This window comes from Podarcis gaigeae, assembly GCF_964106915.1.
Source record: "Podarcis gaigeae genome assembly, chromosome: 6".
Classification (NCBI taxonomy): Eukaryota; Metazoa; Chordata; class Lepidosauria; order Squamata; family Lacertidae; genus Podarcis; species Podarcis gaigeae.
Genome location: NC_139682.1, coordinates 91,365,934 through 91,386,658, shown reverse-complemented (window position 1 = coordinate 91,386,658; position 20,725 = coordinate 91,365,934). Strand labels below are relative to the sequence as shown.

The 20,725-nt window shown below is 44.2% G+C and overlaps 1 protein-coding gene across 1 annotated transcript in view; it reads left to right on the top strand.

The window, feature by feature from the left end:
- Positions 1-20,725, top strand: part of CACNA1E (calcium voltage-gated channel subunit alpha1 E) — a 360,381-nt gene that overhangs the window by 272,989 nt on the left and 66,667 nt on the right. The window contains exons 29-31 of the mRNA XM_083745793.1: positions 15,231-15,327; positions 16,359-16,519; positions 19,915-20,052. Of these exons, the coding sequence (XP_083601919.1) occupies positions 15,231-15,327; positions 16,359-16,519; positions 19,915-20,052 (396 nt within the window). The remainder of the gene's footprint in view (positions 1-15,230; positions 15,328-16,358; positions 16,520-19,914; positions 20,053-20,725) is intronic.

Genomic DNA, 20,725 nt, shown 5'->3' with positions numbered 1-20,725 from the left:
GCATACCCTGTGACATTTCTCCAGTGAAAATAGGGATGTCCCATTCCATAATGATAATTTTACTGTTTATACCCCATACATCTTACTGGGTTGCCCCAGCCACTCTGGGCAGCTTCCAACATACATAAAAACAGGCACATACTTCCACATATGGTGGGAATGTCCCAAAATCCAACTCTTCTGGAATCAATCATACAAGAAATATGCAAAATAACTGAAGTCACCCCAGAACTGGCCCTACTAAACATCTTCCAAGATAATAATGCCCACTCACATCATAAAGAGCTCATAACCTACCTACTCTCAGCAGCCAGAAACATCATAGCCAGACACTGGAGAGACCTGTCAGGAGTAAGCATGGACCAATGGCATCAAATAGTATGGGAAACAGCCTTACTAGAAAAACTGACCAATAAACTGAAACTGACATGGGGACAAATAGAAGAAGACACCTTCATCCTGGTATGATTACCCTTTATCACATACACAGCCCATCAAGACAACAAGAATCCGCCGACAGCATATGAATCAATCTGGCTAACCTGATCCAAACACATCTCGCTCACACACAAAAACAAATCTCACTACAGCCAACCAAAGACAACCACCCACCCCCTAGGCCACCCCCAACCCCTCTCACCACCAAGGAAATACAACAAATGAATAATAAGAGAACCCATAAAAGTAAAGCTGACATAAAACCCCACACATACAGTAAGTAGAAGGATAGAAGCAAGGCCACCTCACTCCCCACCCCACTCAACATTCCCCCTCCCCCTCTTCCCCCCTTTTTTCTTCCTAATGGCTTAAACCAGGGGTAGTCAACCTTTTTATACCTACTGCCCACTAATGAATCTTTCTTGATGGTAAAATTCCCTTACTGCCCACCAGTACTCGATGGAAGGAGTACTTGGAACTTATGCCATAGAACCCCCTACTGCCCACCTAGAATCCTGAAACGCCCACTAGCGGGCAGTAGGGACCAGGTTGACAAACCCTGGTTTAAACCAATTCATGAACCAAGAACTTACACATTGGCCACCAACAATGAAACATGCTGTAGATATTTTCCCACAGTTATTATGCTGTTTTTTGTGATACACAAATGACAAGAGAAACCTTGGTGTACTTATTTGTATAACATTATTCTTGTTTATAAAACCCAATAAAAAACAAAATACACTGTATTTTTCACTCCATAAGACCCACCTGACCAAAAGACGCACCTAGTTTTTAGAGGAGGAAAACAAGAAGAAAAAAAACATTCTGCGCAGAGCGTAGCAAAGCAAGCAAAGTGAGAGCTGTGCAGAGCGTGGCAGCGGCTCCTGCTCTGCTTCCTTTACAGCGAGCGACGGACGGGAGCCATGGCTCCGGCTGCAGAGGCATCCCTCAGCTCGTGACTGCAGCAGCAGCAGCCAAGGGATCTCTTCTGCCGTCCAGTGCATTCGCTCCATAAGAAGCACAGACATTCCCCCTTACTTTTTAGGAAGAAAAAAGTGCGCCTTATGGAGCGAAAAATACGGTACATAAAAAACATAATAAAACATTAAATACTTTAAATACTTTTTTTAAAAAAGCCTTCCCTATACAGGATTTCCTTCAGGGGGCTCGGGGGTCACGGAACTCAGTGCCCTCCAGCATTTCCCCAATGAAAATAGGGACATCCTAAGGAAAAGTGATGCAGGACACAGGTGGCGCTGTGGTTTAAACCACAGAGCCTAGGACTTGCCGATCAGAAGGTCGGCGGTTCGAATCCCCGCAACAGGGTGAGCTCCTGTTGCTCGGCCCCAGCTCCTGCTAACCTAGCAGTCCGAAAGCACCTCAAAGTGCAAGTAGATCAATAGATAGCACTCCGACGGGAAGCTAAACGATGTTTCCGTTCACTGCTCTGGTTTGCCAGAAGTGGCTTAGTCATGCTGGCCACATGACCCGGAAGCTGTACGCCCGCTCCCTCAGACAATAAAGTGAGATGAACGCCGCAACCCCAGAGTCAGTCACGACTGGACCTGATGGTCAGGGGTCCCTTTACCTTTAAGGAAAAGTGGGACATTTTGGGATGAAATCAGAAACCGGTGTGGCTTCTCTAAATCAAGGGACATCCCTGGAAAATAGGGACACTTGGAGGGCCTGATATAGAGAGATACAATATTGGTCCTGTCGTGTAGCACAGGGGTGGGTAATCTTTGGCCCTGCAGATGGTGCTGAATGACAATGCTCCCCATCCCTGGCCATTAGATTAGACCCTGCTTGCTGGTGAGCCACATGTTCCCCGCCTTTGCTATAACATTTGGTTAGGCCTTCATTATGTGTCTGCTTCAGGCCACAGAGTTTGGGTACTGTTAATGGACAGCAAATTGTCAGTTGTTTTATGCGTTGCTTTCAAATTATTGGTTTGTTGCAGTGGGTGAGACGGCAATTGGATTTAACACCACAGCCAGTCCTTCCCGCTCTATTTCCGTACACAGAAACCAGCACATGTCCAAAACAAATGGAAGGCAATTATTTTCTCTTTTATCTCGCTCCCTTTTGTGAACGGAACAGAGGCGACTGGAAGTTGTAAGCCAGAGTAGCTCTGTGAGCTGAAACCCAGGGGAGGAGACCTCCCTGCCCCCAGCAGTTTTGAACTCCGCAAAATCTAGAGATAAGATGACACCTTGCTCTTCTTCCCACTCTTCCCGATACCTGAGCTGGGTTTTGAGCTTGTAGCTCATCTTCCGATGTTGTTTAAAAGCCGCCATTAAGAAGACAGAACGTTTTTGTTCTCCGTTGCTATAAAGAATAGAGATGAAATTGCAGGGAGGCCCTTTTTAGGTTAAGTATTTGGAGAAACATTGTGAGTCAAGCTAGACAATAAGGCAATTTTTCCACAAAAGCTGTACTGGAAATTCAGAATAGTTGCTTCTCATTTTATAATTTAAAGACACAGGAGCACTCCTGAAAAAGCTGCTTCCATATCTGAATACACTTTTGTTTGTTTTTTATTCTATGTGTGCGACTGAAGTTTGCTGGCTTCTTGCCCAGAGGTGTTGCCTGTTTCTTTAGAAAGCTCACAATGGCAGCAGCTCCTCCTGCCTCAATGTCCGTCTTTCCCTTATGACTGCTGCAGCCAGAAGAACTAGTCTGTTAAAATGGGTGTTTAGGGCTGCCCCCTTGTTTCATCCCACAACAGGCAGCAGAGAAGGTGGATGAAGGGATCCTTGAAAAACTGGGGTGTTCTGGAGCTTATAAAGAAATAAGCGCTATCACTGGCTCCCAGTACGTTTCCGGGCACAATTCAAAGTGTTGGTGCTGACCTTTAAAGTCCTAAACGGCCTCGGGCCTGTAAACCTGAAGGAGCGTCTGCACCCGCATCATCCTGCCCGGACACTGAGGTCCAGCTCCAAGGGCCTTTTGGCGGTTCCCTCACTGCGAGAAGTGAGGTTACAGGGAACCAGGCAGAGGGCCTTCTTGGTAGTGGCGCCCGCCCTGTGGATCGCCCTCCCTTCAGATGTGAAGGAAATAAGCAGTTATCTTATCTTTAAAAGACATCTGAAGACAGTCCTGTTTAGGGAAGTTTTTAATGTCTGACGCTGTATTGTTTTTAATATTCGGTTGGAAGCCGCCCAGAGTGGCTGGGGAAACCCAGTCGGATGGGCAGGGTATAAATAATAAAGTATTATTAAAAAGGTAAAGGGTCCAGTTGTGACTGACTCTGGGGTTGCGGAGCTCAACTGGCTTTATTGGCCGAGGGAGCCGGCGTACAGCTTCCGGGTCATGTGGCCAGCATGACTAAGCCACTTCTGGCAAACCAGAGCAGTGCACGGAAACGTCGTTTAGCTTCCCGCCGGAGTGGTATCTATTGATCTACTTGCACTTTGAGGTGCTTTCGGACTGCTAGGTTAGCAGGAGCCGGGACCGAGCAATGGGAGCTCACCCCATTGCAGGGATTCGAACTGCAGACCTTCTGATCGGCAAATCCTAGGCTCTGTGGTTTAACCCACAGCACCACCCGCATCCCATAAGGTATTATTATTAGTAGGGATTAATTACAATATCAGCAAAACCCACTGGCACTTAAAAGTTGTGTGCCTTTAAATCCAAAGGGAGTTTTCCGGAGAGCAGGGCAGATTTGCAGGAGTCCTCATGCATTTTTGCACAGGGCAGGGAATAGATGCCCCACTTGTCTTAGGCATCTTGCCAAAGAATGATTCACCTCTTTTTATCTCATCGGTGTTCAGCATAGAGTGAATTGCTACTGCTTTGATTGGTTTTATTCAATTGTGCTTCTGTAGTATTTTCCTTTTGCATCAGTATTATGTTCACCGCTTTGGGTACCTCTGGGCCAAAAAGCAGTATATAAATAAACCATAATATAAAACATATCCAGGTCACAGTGTGATCTGGAGAGGAGGCTAAGCAGAAATTTGCACTTTCCTCTGAGACCAATCAATATAGCAGGCTCTCCAATCGAAGCTGCAACCAACTTCAATCAAGAGACGTTATAAGCCAGGCTAAGAATATCGCTGGGGTTGTCTCGCTGTATTATGTAACTACCCCAGTTTAAGGTTGAGGTGCGGATAGCTCATAACCACAGCGGCTGTGCATTGTATTTCAAAGGACCTAGAGTTCTTCCAGTACAGTGGTGTTAAGAACTTAATTCGTTCTGAAGGTCCGTTCTTAACCTGAAACTGTTCTTAACCTGAATAACCACTTTAGCCAATGGGGCCTCCTGCTGCACCGCCGCTGAGCGATTTCTGTTCTCATCCTGAAGCAAAGTTCTTAACCCAAGGTACTATTTCTGGGTTAGCCAAGTCTGTAACCTGAAGCATCTGTAACCCGAGGTACCACTGTAGATCCCAATCTACCTTCTCCCCACCCCTGTATAGAAGAATTCCCTAATGATTGTGCCTAGAGAAGAAAGTCTTTGGCCAACAAATCTTTTTACAGAAAAATTAGTTCTGGGAGAAGGCAGGAAAGGAGAGTTAGGACCTGGTTGTCATCCAGAAAGCAAGTTGTATGTAAGGTAAAGGTTTTGGTTTTTTTACCAGTGGACAGGTGGTGAAACAGAAAAGTGCCCCACAGATATGTAGAGAGGCCTGTTCTATTTAGGATCACCTGGAGGTGAGAATTGCCGTGATGAATGCTGGAAAGAATGCCAAATGTGAATGTGGAGGAAGAAAACTGGGGAAAAGTTACAGATGAACCTTGCAAGCCGAGGTCACTTGAGCAGTAAAAGCAGCGGGTGACACCAGGCACTGATAAGTGTAATGCACAATGGGGGGAAAATAGCATTAATTATAATTCTAATTATACATTGTACAGTGCTAGATCTGAAACTAGCTGTTACCACTCAGGAATGCAATCTTAAAAGAACACTGAAAACGCCGGGAGAGCGTATTGCTGCAGTTTAATGTTAATAATCTCTTGATAAAAGCCAGTTCCCTCCTGGCATGGCGCGGATTCCAGAGTAAAGTGCCATTCTGACGGGGCCCTGCCCACGGGGTCGGGATCATTTTAAGCATTCTTCTGCCTAGGGAGGAGCAGCTTGCAGAGTAGCAGCCCCCGAGCGGCTGGGAAGGGGATCTGGAGGGAAGCACTTGGACAAAAGACCCTGGCAAATAATAATACAAAAATGGCAACACATGCATAGGCAGTCTGGTTGTTGGCTTCCCACTGTGCTTGCTCAGTATGAGCATTTTCATAACTATTCTTAGGTGATCCTTAATTGATTAAGGCTGCAATCCTGCACCTACTTAGCTGTTAGCAAATCCCACTGAATCAGTGCCAAATTTGCATATAAGCTCAACAAGCTATAGCTTAGGGCCCCACACCCCCCAACATACTTTGTCTTAATTGTATTTCACTATTAATATACTTCTTCTTAACTGTATTTCAGTTCAACAATTACTTTGATAAAATGCATATTTTTTATGTGCAAATGACTTTAGATACCTATTAGGGTCCATAAATTACCATATAGCATATATTCAACACAAAAAACAGTGACAATTTGTTGTTGACAAAGAACAGCTGGACATATAAAGGGCCCCATGACCTTCAGTAGTTTAGGGCCTCATCAAACCTAAATCTGGCCCTGCACTGAATAGCTATTATTAGTATTTAAAATTTGTATGTCACCCTTCATCTGAAGATCGGAGGGCAGTTCACAGCATAAAAACACAAAACGAGATCACAAAATACATAATTCCAGTTACAGATAGGTAGCCGTGTTGGTCTGCCATAGTCAAAACAAAACAAAATTCCTTCCAGTAGCACCTTAAAGACCAACTAAGTCAGTTCTTGCTATGAGCTTTCGTGTGCATGCACACTTCTGAAGAAGTGTGCATGCACACGAAAGCTCATACCAAGAACTGACTTAGTTGGTCTTTAAGGTGCTATGCTACTGGAAGGAATTTTTTTTGTTTTGACAAAATACATAGTAAAACAAAAAACAAACTAATAACCACCTCCCACAAACTCATTCAAGGGGCAATAAGATGTTTAGGTGGCCAAAGGCCTGGATACAGAGACGATTGTACTGCAAATTACCCGCCTTCAGTCCCGTCTTACCCATTGAGGCTAGTGGCGCGGGGCGCCAAGTTCTGGAGGGCGCCAGGCGAGAGTCCGGGGAACACCGAATGAGCACGTGAGAGTGTGTGTGCCACTCCCGCTGAGCGCCGACTCGGTTTTTTTCCCTTTTAGCCTGCAGCACCGAATTCTGCAGGGCGCCAGAAGGCTAAAAGGGAAAAAACCGAGCTGACGCTTGGCGAGAGCGGCGTACCAGCGTGGCACAAAGCGGCCAGCTGAGCCAGGAGTTGCCGCATCCAGCCTCCACCTCTTCCCCACTGGAGAAGCTGCCCTCCAGCCGCTGCCTGCCTCCTCCAGCCCTAAAAAAAGGTCAACTCTGGGAAAGAGGTGGGGCGCCGGAGGGATCTTTGCACCACGGCACCGAATATGCTTAAGACGGCCCTGGCTGTCTTTTCACCCAATTGATCGAATGCATTTAAATATATATAGCCCATTTCCTAAGAATCACCGTGCATGCCTTTTTCAAGATACTGCAGGAAGTGCCGTATTTTTTGCTCCATAAGACGCACCTGACCATAAGACGCACCTAGTTTTTAGAGGAGGAAAGGGGGGAAACCCTGAGATCAGCTCAGTTGTGCAGCTTCTTTTGCAAAGGGAAAAGCCCCATTTTTTTGAGGATCAGCTGAAAGTTGTTGAGCTTACTTTGCAAAGGGAAAAAATCCTATTTTTATGGGGTTCAACTCACAGTTCTGCAGCTCCTTTAGGAACGGAAAGGGAGCCGTTTCTACAGTTTCCAGACAGATAATCTAATGAGCCAGTCACATGTCGCTGGGGAAACAAACAGCCTCTGTCTGCAGAACATTCGACAATGGAGGCCTGGCCAAGGGGGCGGGGCCAGAAAGGGAGCCAGCGATCGACCACACATTCGCTCCATAAGACGCACAGACATTGCCCCTTACTTTTTAGGAGGAAAAAAGTGTGTCTTGTGGAGCGAAAAATACAGTATGCGTGGGCATGCCCAAGGGAGCTTCAGGCGAGAGTTTCTGCAATGGGCGTCCTCCATCCCACCTGGTGAGCCACCTTTGAAACCGAGCAGCCTTCCCAAGATGCCTTGTGGTGTCGTACAGAAGAAGCCTTCTGTTTACAGGAGAAAAGCTCTGGGTGATGTGTGGCAAGAGGTTGTATACATCGGTTCTATACATCTTCCTTCAAGAGAATCTGAAGTTCTAATTCTTCTTTTTAAACTCCTCAGTAATGCTGAGTTTTCCTTCAAGATTTTAATTTCTTTTAAAAAAAATCTACAGTATTTAATGCATACTGAGTTTTTGAGATTGTTATATCCTTGATAAAAATGTTATGTTTGATTTAAAAACATGTATCTTACTGGATATCCCCAAGCTAATGCATCTACCTAAAGTAGTTATTTGGATCCCAGTTATTGATAGAATGAATCTTCTACCAGAGAATGTTCTGAAGGCATGAGACTACTATCTTGCTGAAGCCAGGCAGGTCTCTGATAAGTGCCCAGATGATCACTGCTTAGGAATTGCAAATACACCACCTTGGGTTCCATAATGGAAGAAGGGAAGGATATAAATGCAATAATAAGGAAATAATTTTTTTTTAAAAAAAACTTTTCAGCCTTCATTATATTAACAACTCAGAACTAAGAAAGCCTCAAAAGTTCCTTTAACTCACATCCTCAGCTATAAAAACTTACTGATTAAATATTCAATCAATCAATCTTTATTCCGGTCCAGAGACCCAACAAATCATTACAAAGCTATGCACAATTCAGACAGCCTACCTCCAGGTTAAACAAGCATTTTGTTCAGATTTAAAGACAGAGATCATTGGTTCTTGCAACCACTGATAAAAAATGGTTTATCCATTAGTTATGAAAAATCTAAAATGTTAGTATTCGAAAGAAACTTCTCCCGGTCTAAATGAGTGCTGGATAGCCATAACCTTGAACAGATTAAATATGTCATCCAGGAATTAACTACTGAAGGTTTAGGTAATGACTCTCCCAATTAAACAAATTAAAGCTTGCAACCCTACTTTATAAGGGTTTATTTTGTTTTTTGTATACGAGTATTAATCTTCTTGTCCACACACATGTCTTGTGTTGAGGTCAGGGACTTCTGCAACTTTTCAAGGATACGTGATAGAGGGTTTGTTCTTTCACAGACCTCATATGCTTTGTTTTATTAGCTCAGAACTAGTTCAAAATACAAAGCTCAGATCTCTTGCATAATTCTCTCACTCTTTCTCTCTCTAAATTTTAATTTGTCAGCATTATGCTCTGGTTTGCATAGGAGTTGCCTCTCCTGGATATATATTTTTTTCTCTGAGCGTTCTGAGTCTATTGTACCCCCATTTGGGCATGGTATTGTGTTCTTCCTCTGACTCAACCCTAATCCCTCTCCCTCGCTTCTGCTCAGGGTGAGGAAACTACAGCTGTGCATGCTCAGTGGGGGATGGGAAAAAGTGCGCTTACCAGCCTCATATCACCAACATTGTTAGTTGGTTATTGCATCCATGCATGAAGGAGTTAATACCATAGAGTAAACTGTTCTGCCAGGCTTAGCTATGTCACTTCCCCTTTACCATGGGAGGAAACAGGTAATCAAGCCTTTGTCCCCCCTGTCCCAGTCTACCTGAGAATTCAGCATGTGAAAAGGTCTGATCTGGTTGCTCCAGCTCAGCAGCATGGCTTTCACCAGCCTTTCTCAAGTTCCTATACCAAAAGTTTAGGAACTTTTACCGCTAAGCTCCATTTTACTGCCTGTGCAACATTTTTGACTGATGTATGGAAAGGCGCATGAATCTGACCTTTGGAGAATTTGTAAGTAAACCCCTTTTTTAAACTTACCAAACATGTGGTCTTTTCCTATGCTAGGGGAAGAGGGAAACTTTGGAAGGAACTCTTAAAGGGGACAAGTTTGGAATGTCTTTACTTGGATGGCAGAATTGAGGGGATGCTCATCAAATTTGCAGATGACACCAAACCGGGGGGGGGGGGTAGATAATGCCTTAGGAGACAGAATCAAAATTCAGAATGACCGCAGCATTTTGGAGAACTGGGCCCAGGCTAACAAAGTGAATTTCAACAGGGACAAATGTAAGGTTCTGCCCTTAGTCAGGAAGATCCAGATGCACAAATATAGGATGGGGAACACCTGGCTTATTAGCAGTACATGTGAAAAGGATCTAGGGGTCTTGGTGGACCACAAACTTAACATGAGTCAACACTGTGCTGTAGCAGCAGCAGCAAAAAAAGCTAATGCTATTCTAGGCTGCATCAACAGAAGTAGAGTTTCCAGTTCAAGGGAAGTAATAGTACCACTCTATTCTGCCTTGGTCAGGCCATACCTGGAATACTGTGTCCAATTGTGGGCACCACAATTTAAGAAAGATGTTGACAACCTGGAATGTGTGCAGAGGATGGTGACCAAGATGATCAAGGGTCTGGAAATTAAGCCTTATGAGGAGTGCTTGAAGGAGCTGGGTATGTTTAGCCTGGAAAAGAGGAGACTGAGAGGAGATGTGATTACCATCTTCAAATACCTAAAGGGCTGTCACATAGGGAGGAGGGAGCATACCTGTTTTCTCCTGCTCTGGAGGGTAGGACTCGAACCCATGGCTTCAAGTTACATGAAAGGAGTTACATGACGAAACATTCATAAAAACTTTCTGACAGTAATAGCTGTTCGGCAGTGGAACGGACTCCCACGAGAGGTGGTGGACTCTCCTTCCATGGAAGTTTTTAAGCAGAGCTTGGATGGCCATCTGCCATGGATGCTTTCGCTGAGATTCCTGCATTTACAGGACCCCTCAGGGTCCCTTCCAGTCCAAGATTCTATTATTCTAACACATTTGGAAGGGCATATCTTAACGTTTTTGCAGCCTATATTTCCATGCTATGCTTTGCTGCCTATTCTGTGATTTTCAGTATCTGCTGGGGTTCTCTCGCTGGGGCTCTTGCCCCAAACTAGGACCTTGGCATCTTGGAATTCTCTTCCTTTTATATTTTTTCCCCTCGAACCAACAGAAAAATGGGAAGGGAACGGGCTCGGGTGGGCCCCCTTCTCCTTTGCTTCTGACCGGCGCTGAGTTGGGCAGCTCTCACAAAGCTTTTGTGCACAATGTCACTGTATTTTTCGCTCTATAGGACGCACCCGACCATAGGACGCACCTTGTTTTAGAGGGGGAGAGCAAGAAAAAAAATATATTCCCCTCTCTGCTCAGCGCCCCTTCAGTGAAGTGGCAGGAGAAACGGAGCCCCTTCCCTTTCTCCTCCTGCTTCGCTGAAAGGGCGCTGCACAGCTCTCCCTCTCTGCTGAAGCCAGGAGAGTCTTGCTCTCCAGGCTTCAGCGAGAGCAACGCGAAGCCTCCGGAGCGTGGAGGGAGCGCTCCCTCTGTGCTTCGGAGGCTTTGCGTTGCTATTGCTGAAGCCAAGGAGCCTGCATTCGCTCCATAGGACGCACACACATTTCCCCTTAATTTTTGGAGGGGGAAAAGTGTGCCCTATAGGGCAAAAAATACAGTAGTTGAAGCCATGAAGAGCAGGGGGATGTTGAGCTGGGGAAGACTGACAACTGCTGCTGCTTCTCCTTTGGATTGAGACTGTGGATGGTGTCTTTGCTGGTTGGCATGAACATCCATGCATATGGGTGGGCTCTGCCAGAAAGACCCAGGGTTCATCGTTCTGCCCAGACACTGAGGTCCAGCGCCGAGGGCCTTCTGGCGGTTGCCTCACTGCGAGAGAAACCAAGTTACAGGGAACCAGGCAGAGGGCCTTCTCGGTAGTGGTACCTGCCCTGTGGAACGCCCTCCCACCAGATGTCAAAGAGAAGAACAACTACCAGACTTGAAGACATCTGAAGGCAGCCTTCTTTAGGGAAGCTTTTAATGTTTAACAGACCACTGTATTTTAATACTCTGTTGGAAGCCTCCCAGAGTGGCTGGGGAAACCCAGCCAGATGGGCAGGGTATAAATAATAAATTCTATTCCATTCTATTCCTGCCTCCACTGGCGACTGGTGAACCAGGATGGCACCTCATATCTTTTCTTCCCTCCTCCCCTCTTTACAGACTTTATGGGGTGGGAGGAAACTGGGTAGCGTTGCCAACTTAACCAAACAAATCTAGCTTGATCTGTTCCTCTGTCTGCCCTATTTCACCTCTGCTGAGTCCTTGTTTTTCATCAAGTGTGTGATGTATTTACCATGATGGTTTGGTTCCCCTGCCTGTGGACATGTCTGTGTTTTTTGTAAACGAGTCACATCCCGTGATTTGCTTCATCACAGTGAGGTGATATAAGACAAAGAGTTTGAGATGTTTGATCCGTAGTATTGTCAGAGCTGCCTTCTTGGCAACACATCTCATATCACAACAAGCTTGACTTTAAACCAGGTGCAATCTACACCTCCCTGAACTCAAATAGAGAGAAGAACAATGGTATTTGTACCAACCATTGCAGAAATAATACGCTCTTAATAAAATAAGAAAACTGCTTCAGCCTCAAAATTGAATTGGGAGATAAATTCAGCTGAGTGAGTTTGGAGAAGGCATTTATTACAATATATTTAGATTGTGGTCAACACAGTTGGTTGTGAATATGTTGAAAAACACCAAGGTGGAATCTACACACATGTGAAAAAAGGTTGTGAAAGTGCTTTTTAAAAAAAGCTTTGAAAAATACATTGAGTTTTGCATCGCTCATTGTTACCATCTAGTGTCACATTAATATATTGCACTTTACAACACATTTAAAACGTTTTATTTGCAGCTGGGTAGCTGAGTCCCAAGTAAGCAAGGTGCTATCTTTCCCTGGGCTATTAGTGCTGGAATTATGCAAGTTTTCAAGTTTCATAGAATTCTACATATGCTCCTGAAATAGTGGTACCTGCCCGATAGAGCCCTATGTAATTCAAAAGCTTTCATATTTCCACACCGAAAGTCCATTTATATCGCCTGGGAAATTTTCTCTTTCTTTTGAATGAGCAGGCCTTGTTTCATAGACTTCTGCCACCTGGTGCAGATTGCAGTAGTCAGTACAGTTATTTGCTGACAATTTTGTGAATGCAGCGAGATTTGAACCGAGGCTTTTGAAGCTCACGGTCTTGTCTCTGCTTGCATGACTAGTTTTTCTATTCCTGCCTTGCTTCTCCATTCGCGGCATCCATGCAGGCCAGTTATGTGCCTGTTTCCTTTAAAGTGAGGCCTGCTGAGCTCAGTGGGATTTAACTGCTAGATCTCTGTCTTTCTCAGAGCTGATGAACAATTTGATCGCCCAGAAGCCTGCATGCAGCTTCAAGTATACTAAATACTCGGCTTTTAATTGAAGTCTGAAGCGAAGCTGCTTAACTGCATTCTTCAAAATCTGTACTTGATTTGTGGATTGTCCCCACTGCCGCTGCCACATTATTTGGCTTTGAAGCCTGGTATAGGATGTTGACCCCAAATTTATTGTCTGGAGTGGGGCTCTGGGCTCATGTCCCAAACCTTTTAAATACCTAGCAAGGCTCCCTCCAGTCAGATGAGAAACGGCAGTGATCAGCTGTTCAGATAATGGGATGGGTGGGGCGTGGGTCTGGCATTACGGATGTGCAAACATTTCTGAGGGATACACACATCACCCACTGGCATGAGAACTGCGTCATCTAGAAATGGATACCTGTCCCCTTGCGAGTACAGTGGTACCTCTAGTTACGAACTTAATTCGTTCCGGAGGTCCGTTCTTAACCTGAAACTGTTCTTAACTAGAGGTGTGCTTTCACTAATGGGGCTTCTTGCTGCCGCCGGCACACAATTTCCGTTCTCATCCTGGGGCAAAGTTCTCAACTCGAGGTAACTCTTCCAGGTTAGCGGAGTTTGTAACCTGAAGCGTTTGTAACCTGAGGCGTTTTAACTTGAGGTACCACTGTATTGCCCTTGCTAGATCATGGTAAAAGCGCTTTGCCTCTCTGGTGGAAATTTGGCATGGCAGGATGCTGTGAGGAGGAGAGGACAGGAAATGGCCAAATTTGGCCCGCCATATATTTCGGGACTACAACTCCCATCATCCCTAGCTAACAGGACCAGTGGTCAGGGATGATGGGAATTGTAGTCCCAAAATATCTGGAGGGCTGAGTTTGGCCATGCCTGCCTTAAGCTAACACCCTTTTGTGATCTTGTGATCCAAGCCCAATTGTGGACAATGCCCTCCTTCCCCAGCAGTCCTCTCACATGCTCCAGAAAGACGGGCAAGAAACTTGCCTTCCATGAACTTTAAGTCCTTCTCCCCTCCCCACTGCATGAGTGGTTTGGGTTGGAAATGTGTTCCATTTGATCATTCTAGCATGCGTGGAAGACTCTACATCCTTATCACATGCTTATCCTTGCATGCCACTATATATAAGAAAGAGGTGACTATTAATGTGTTATAATCAGTGCTTTTTTTCTTAAAAAAAATGTTTAGGGATACTCTCATTTAGACTCGAGAAAACCACCATTTTATAGTTCGAATCGGGGGAAATAAATACAGCAAATGGACAAAGGTACAAAGAACATGCGTTACCTCATATTACACAGCTCCCAGTGACATCCACATTGGCATGAGGTTGTGTGCACTAACATCCTCCCAACTTTCATCAGTAAAAACACCACACATCCACATCCCACACTGCTTCACACATTAAACGCTCACTTCTGTCTGAGGCTCAGGAAACACTGGGAAAGGAAATGAGGCTGCCATCAGAGGTAGCAACTGACAATTCACCGCACTAGAGAAGATTTTTTTCCAAAAAATATTTTTTGTTTCCTTTCCCTTTAGATTCACAAAATGTTTAGGGCTATGCGTCCCAACCAGAAAAAAAGCACTGGTTATAATTATAGATTATTACACCAATAGAACTGTTTTTTTAAAGCATGCTGGGAAAGAGGCATTTTTTATTGCTTTGATTAAAAGAGGGAGCAAGAGAATTGCTCAAACCTACCTGGCATGTGAGCTCAGGACACTAGAGCATGATGCCTTTGCGGCAGATGGCCTAACTCAGCAGGAGTGCAGGTCACCTGTTTTAACCTTGTTTTCTCACTCTTTTCTCACAATAATAGGCAGTCAATGCAAGCTGTTGCCGGTTTGTTTGCTTTTTAATGATTTCAGGCTGCCTGAGGCTCGTGACCATGGTTTCCATAATTTCGATTTTAAAATCTGTTCCTACTGTATCATGATTCAAACACGGCCCCGTGGTTTTCACGCAGCATTCTGCAAAACCCTGTGATCCTGCAACGAGAGCATTGCTGGGAGCAGGCAAGCTTCCCAGTATCACAGCCTGTTCACCAATCCCCATTTCCAAACTGGCAGCAGCAAAATTGCTGGGAATGTCCTAAGCAGCGGGGTGAATCCCAACAATGCTCGCATGCGCCACGCATTGCATGAGTTGTGCGCCCTCCAGAATCTCTTACAATGCACAGCGCTTCCTCAACAGGAAAGTCTGCATGGAAGGTGTTCTCTGTGTTAAAAACCATGGAGTAGCGCATATTATAAATGTGTTTTCTAACCCCACCCAGAAGGTCAAGTTTGATCCAGTTTTTTCAACCTGTGCACATGTCAGAAAGTAATAATTTGCGGCGGCATCGCATTGAGTTCAGTCTGTGTTTGAGGGGTTCATATTGTTCTCTTCCTTTTGTTTTGTTTTGTTGTTTTGGGCGGGTTCGTTCTCCTCTCAACTGTACAGGACAAACAAAGGTCGGGACATAAAAACTATTAAGTCTCTGCGTGTTCTGCGAGTCTTGAGGCCTTTGAAGACCATCAAGAGGTTGCCCAAACTCAAGGTATTCTTGCTTTCACTTGTGATATTCCCTCAGATGAGTCACCTTTGTTCAGGGCAGATCCCCCCTGAGCAATGTCGGGCAGTCACTGCCGTTGTCAGCTGCCTTTTTTGTTAAGAGTATACCTACCTGAAGGAGCATCTCCACCCCATCGTTCAGCCCGGACACTGAGATCCAGTGCCGAGGGCCTTCTGGCAGTTCCCTCGTTGCGAGAAGTGAGGTTACAGGGAACCAGGCAGAGGGCCTTCTCGGTAGTGGCGCCTGCCCTGTGGAATGCCCTCCCTTCAGATGTGAAGGAAATAAGCAGCTATCCTATCTTTAAAAGACATCTGAAGGCAGCCCTGTTTAGGGAAGTTTTTAATATTTAATGCTGTACTGTTTTTAACATTTGATTGGGAGCCGCCTAGAGTGGCTGGGGAAACTCAGCCAGATGGGCGGGGTATAAATAAATTATTATTATTATTATTATTATTATTATTATTATTATTATTATTAGAACACTTGTTCTGCTAGAATAACAAAGAGCAATGGAGAACAGGGATCTTATCCCACTAATGGTTGTGTAGAATAGGAAGATTTGGCAGGTACAATTCAACCAGATCTGGATTACCAAGTTAGTTGGTGTACATATCGTTTTAGCTGCCATGGCTGCTTCCCAAGGAATCCTGGGGGCTGCCATTGGGTATGACAGACCCCTACCCTTTCTTGCAAAACTACAGTTTCCTAGATGGCCTTGCAGTGACTGTTTAACACCTGCGGTGAAAAGATACGTCCTTTGTTTTGCAGTGATGAGAGAAGCTTTACCTGCTCAAATCTCTCTTTTTGATATAGCTCTTACAAGAGCCTTTGGAGATGTCACCCTCTGCACTGCCAGAGACGCTGGTTAGGCCTGTTCTTCCTTGATTTGCACTTTCTGTACGTGCTGCTTGCCTTCATGCGGGTGAAGAAAATGCTTTGACAAAGGAGGCCATTTGTGTCCATGGTTGCTTTTCCCTATGATGAATCGCACCCTTTGGGTTTGCCTCCCCCCTCAGGCCGTCTTTGACTGTGTCGTAACTTCGCTGAAGAACGTCTTCAACATCCTCATTGTCTACAAGCTCTTCATGTTCATCTTTGCGGTCATCGCCGTCCAGCTCTTCAAGGGCAAATTCTTCTATTGTACGGACAGTTCAAAAGATACAGAGAAAGACTGCATGTAAGTACACCGCAAAGCATCTAGCCTTGCATCGTGGCACAATGACACTTACCTCTGGTTGGGCGACTTTGCAGGATGGCACCAGCATCAGCCCAGGATCCGGTGGGTACACTAGATGTAAGGGGTTTTCCCCGACCTGGGTGAACCCTTTGACCAATGGAAGGCAGGTTGTAGTGCTGGTACGCCCCCGAGATGGATCACACCGAGCCGGCAGACTTTGCCCCCATCCACTCCATGGAGATAGATGATATAGATAGATAGATAGATGATAGATGATAGATAGATAGATAGATAGATAGATAGATAGATGATAGATAGATATAGATAGATAGATAGACGATAGACGATTGATAGATAGATGATAGATAGATGATAGATGATAGACGATTGATAGATAGATGATAGATAGATTAGATAGATAGATGATAGATAGATAGATAGATAGATAGATAGATAGATAGATAGATGATAGATATAGATAGATAGATGATAGATGATAGATAGATAGATGATAGATATAGATAGATAGATGATAGATAGATAGATAGATGATAGATAGATAGATAGATATAGATAGATGATAGATGATAGATAGATAGATAGATAGATGATAGATAGATAGATGATAGATAGATAGATAGATAGATAGATGATAGATAGATAGATAGATAGATAGATAGATAGATGATAGATAGATAGATAGATAGATAGATAGATAGATAGATAGATAGATAGATGATAGATAGATGATGGATAGATGATAGATAGATAGATAGATAGATGATAGATAGATAGATAGATATAGATAGATAGATAGATAGATAGATAGATAGATAGATGATAGATAGATAGATAGATAGATAGATAGATAGATAGATAGATAGATAGATAGATAGATGATAGATAGATATTACTGTTTTACAATTTCAGATATTCATTTTACATTCTTAAGATACCAGTGACTTCCCTTCTCTTTCCATGGTTCATTTTACATATCTTAAATCCCTGCATATTTTACAAAAACTATACCATTCAGTAGTCCATTATTGCATCCATCAAAACCTATTTGCACAGTTTAATTTTTCTTAACACTGCCAGCATTTTCAGCTGTACACAATTATTTTCCATATATTCAATAAACGTTATCCAATCTTCTCTAAATGTATGTTCTTCTTGTTCTCTTATTCTATTTGCCAAGTCTGCAAGTTGTGCGTATTCTGTCAACTTAAGTTGCCATTCTTCTTTGGTTGGGACCTCACTCATTTTCCATTTTGGGGCTAAAAAAAACACGGGCCACAGTTGCTGCATACACTAATAACCTTTTCTGACACCTGGGGATTTCATCTTGAATTATTACCAACAAAAAGGAATCTGTTTTTTGGGGGAAGTAATTTTAAACATTTTTTCCAATTCATTATAGATCATTTCCCAATACTCTTTTACCCTTTAACCGCATGGACATTTAAACCCGAGGGCCTTCTCCAGTTCATCCCTTTCAGATCTATAGTTCTATGATGCTATGACCCAAGGTCCAAAACTCCTAGGAGAAGGATGGATTCTTATCCTCATTTTTCTTTAGAGCAAGAGGTTTGATCTTCATCTGTCGGTTTTATCTTCCTTCAGGTTGCACTAATCCTACTGTGGTGGAGCAAGGACGGACACCCAGGTCTTACCTGTAATCTCCCTGCTCTAAACCACACCTGGATATAAACCCCACTGCAAGACTCAGACTATCTGGGCCTGAGAGCCAGTGTGGTGTAGTGGTTAAGAGGTGTGGACTCGTAATCTGGTGAACCGAGTTCGATTCCCTGCTCCTCCACACGCAGCTGCTGGGTGACCTAGGGCTAGTCACACTTCTCTGAAGTCTCTCAGCCTCACTCACCTCACAGAGTGTTTGTTGTGGGGGAGGAAGGGAAAGGAGATTGTTAGCTGCTTTGAGACTCCTTAGGGTAGTGATAAAGCGGGATATCAAATCCAAAAAACTCTATTCTGTCTCAGTTCCAGAGGGCGCTGGAAGGTCTGTTTTTGGAGTGAAAGAGGCTCATAGGGGAGGGAAGATGAACCATCCTGGAATCGGCTGCCTGCCACCCTGTAATCCTCTCCTCACTACCACCGCCACTTCTGCCCCCAACTCAGCACCCTTCTGACATTAAAAGCTTGGGCGGTGTGAGAGTGACATTGGGGGAAAGACTGTGGGGACGTGATTGGCAACCAGAGGGAGGATTTCAGAGCCTCCTCTACCTGTGTGCGGTGTTTCACACCTGATGACTCTAGGAGTCACCAATCCTGTTTTGTGCAGGACCAGTTTTAACAAAGGCAGCCGCCACCAACACATAAACGTGGGCTGTGCACTATAGATACAGTATTGTCCCGCCCTTGGTTGTCTTTTTCCTGCTTCTCCCTTTCCTCACTCCCTTTATTTTATTTTATTTTTTAAATGTTTATTTGGTTTTCAAATTAAAGTTTTACAATCACATATCCAATATATAACATAGAAACAAGATTCCAAGGAATCTCCTGGACTTCCAGGAGAGCCAGTGTGGTGTAGTGGATAAGAGCAGTAGACTCGTAATCTGGTGAACCAGGTTTGCGTCTCCGCTCTTCCACATGCAGCTGCTGGGTGACCTTGGGCTACTCACACTTCTCTGAAGCCTCTCAGCCTCACACACCTCACAGAGCGTTTGTTGTGGGGGAGGAAGGGAAAGGAGAATGTTGGCCACTTTGAGACTCCTTCGGGTAGTGATAAAGTGGGATATCAAATCCAAACTCCTCCTCCTCTTCTTCTTCTTCTTCTTCCTCCTCCTCCTCCTCCTCCTCTCCTTTGTGGGTCCTATTGTTAATCATTTCCTCCTGCATCTTTTATAATAAGCCAAATTTTTTACATCTCCATTATGTCCCAAATTCACCATTAAGCTACAAGTGTTATTCCAGTCCTGCTAACAGTTTTAACTGTTTACAGTGGTTTTTAAGATAAATTATATTTTTCCCCATTCCTTACTGGTCTTCCTGATTTCTGATTCTTTTTTGCCAATTCGGCATAATCCATCAACTTGATCTGCCATTCTTCTCTGGTTGGGACTTTATCTTCTTTCCATCTCTGGGCCAATAGCATCCAAGCAGCTGTGGTCCCATACATAAATGGTCTTTTCTGCTCTCTTGGGATCCTCTTTCTCTCACTTACTTGGCCGAGTCAGGACTTAAGTCACCCCTTTCAAGGAAAGAAAATGAAAGAATCAAATAGCCCCATATTATTGTTGTCATTATTATTATTTATGAAATCTATGTACCATACGTCCTTGAAGGATCACAGAGCTGTTTACAGTATCGGCTTAGACCTCTTTCACCCTGACAGTGTGGCAGCGAAAGGCTAATCGCCGTCTCCCTCCATCTTACAGAGGCCACTATGTGGACCATGAAAAAAACACGATGGAAGTGAAATGCCGAAAATGGAAGCGCCACGAATTCCACTACGACAATATCATGTGGGCTCTGCTTACCCTCTTCACTGTTTCCACCGGAGAGGGGTGGCCGCAGTGAGTATTTCCTTTCTCCCTTTCCAGTGAGGTTAGTAGCGGAAGTGTTTGAGCTTAGCCTTAACTAGTCCAAAACATAATGGAACGCCTGGTACATTTATGTTTCAGCGGCAAAATTAGTCGAGAGATTAAACGCTGCTCCCAAAAGGAGGTTTCTTTAATTCTTTCATTTATTTGTTCGTGGTAATGAAGCAGGGACAGATCTCTGGATCAAGTTGCCCTCTCATCCTGCAGAACTTGCAAACAAAAGTCTCCCATATCTACTTGAAGGGCTTAGCTGCCAACAGAGATTCAACAGGCGCCTTCTGTTTCAGCCTTTAAACTGCTAAAAACCTTTCAAAGCCGCAAGGTTATGCTGGCAATTCAGAAAACGCCCTTCCATAATGGTTAGTTGGTGGGCTCTGGTTTTAAAAATTCTTGACGTGTTTTTAAGACCTATCATTATTGTTGTAAACCACAATGGTGTTTTTTTACACGGCAGCATATAAATATTTTTCCAAAATAAATAGATGTGTAGATAGGCTGTTAAAGTGGGCTGCATGCTATTTTTGTGCTAGGAATGCTCTGAGGATGGTTGAGCCATCAGCAAAGGGTAGATGATAGCTCAGTCAGTAGAGGGTGAGACTCTAAATCTCAGGTCATGGGTTCAAGTCCCATGTTGAACAAAACATTC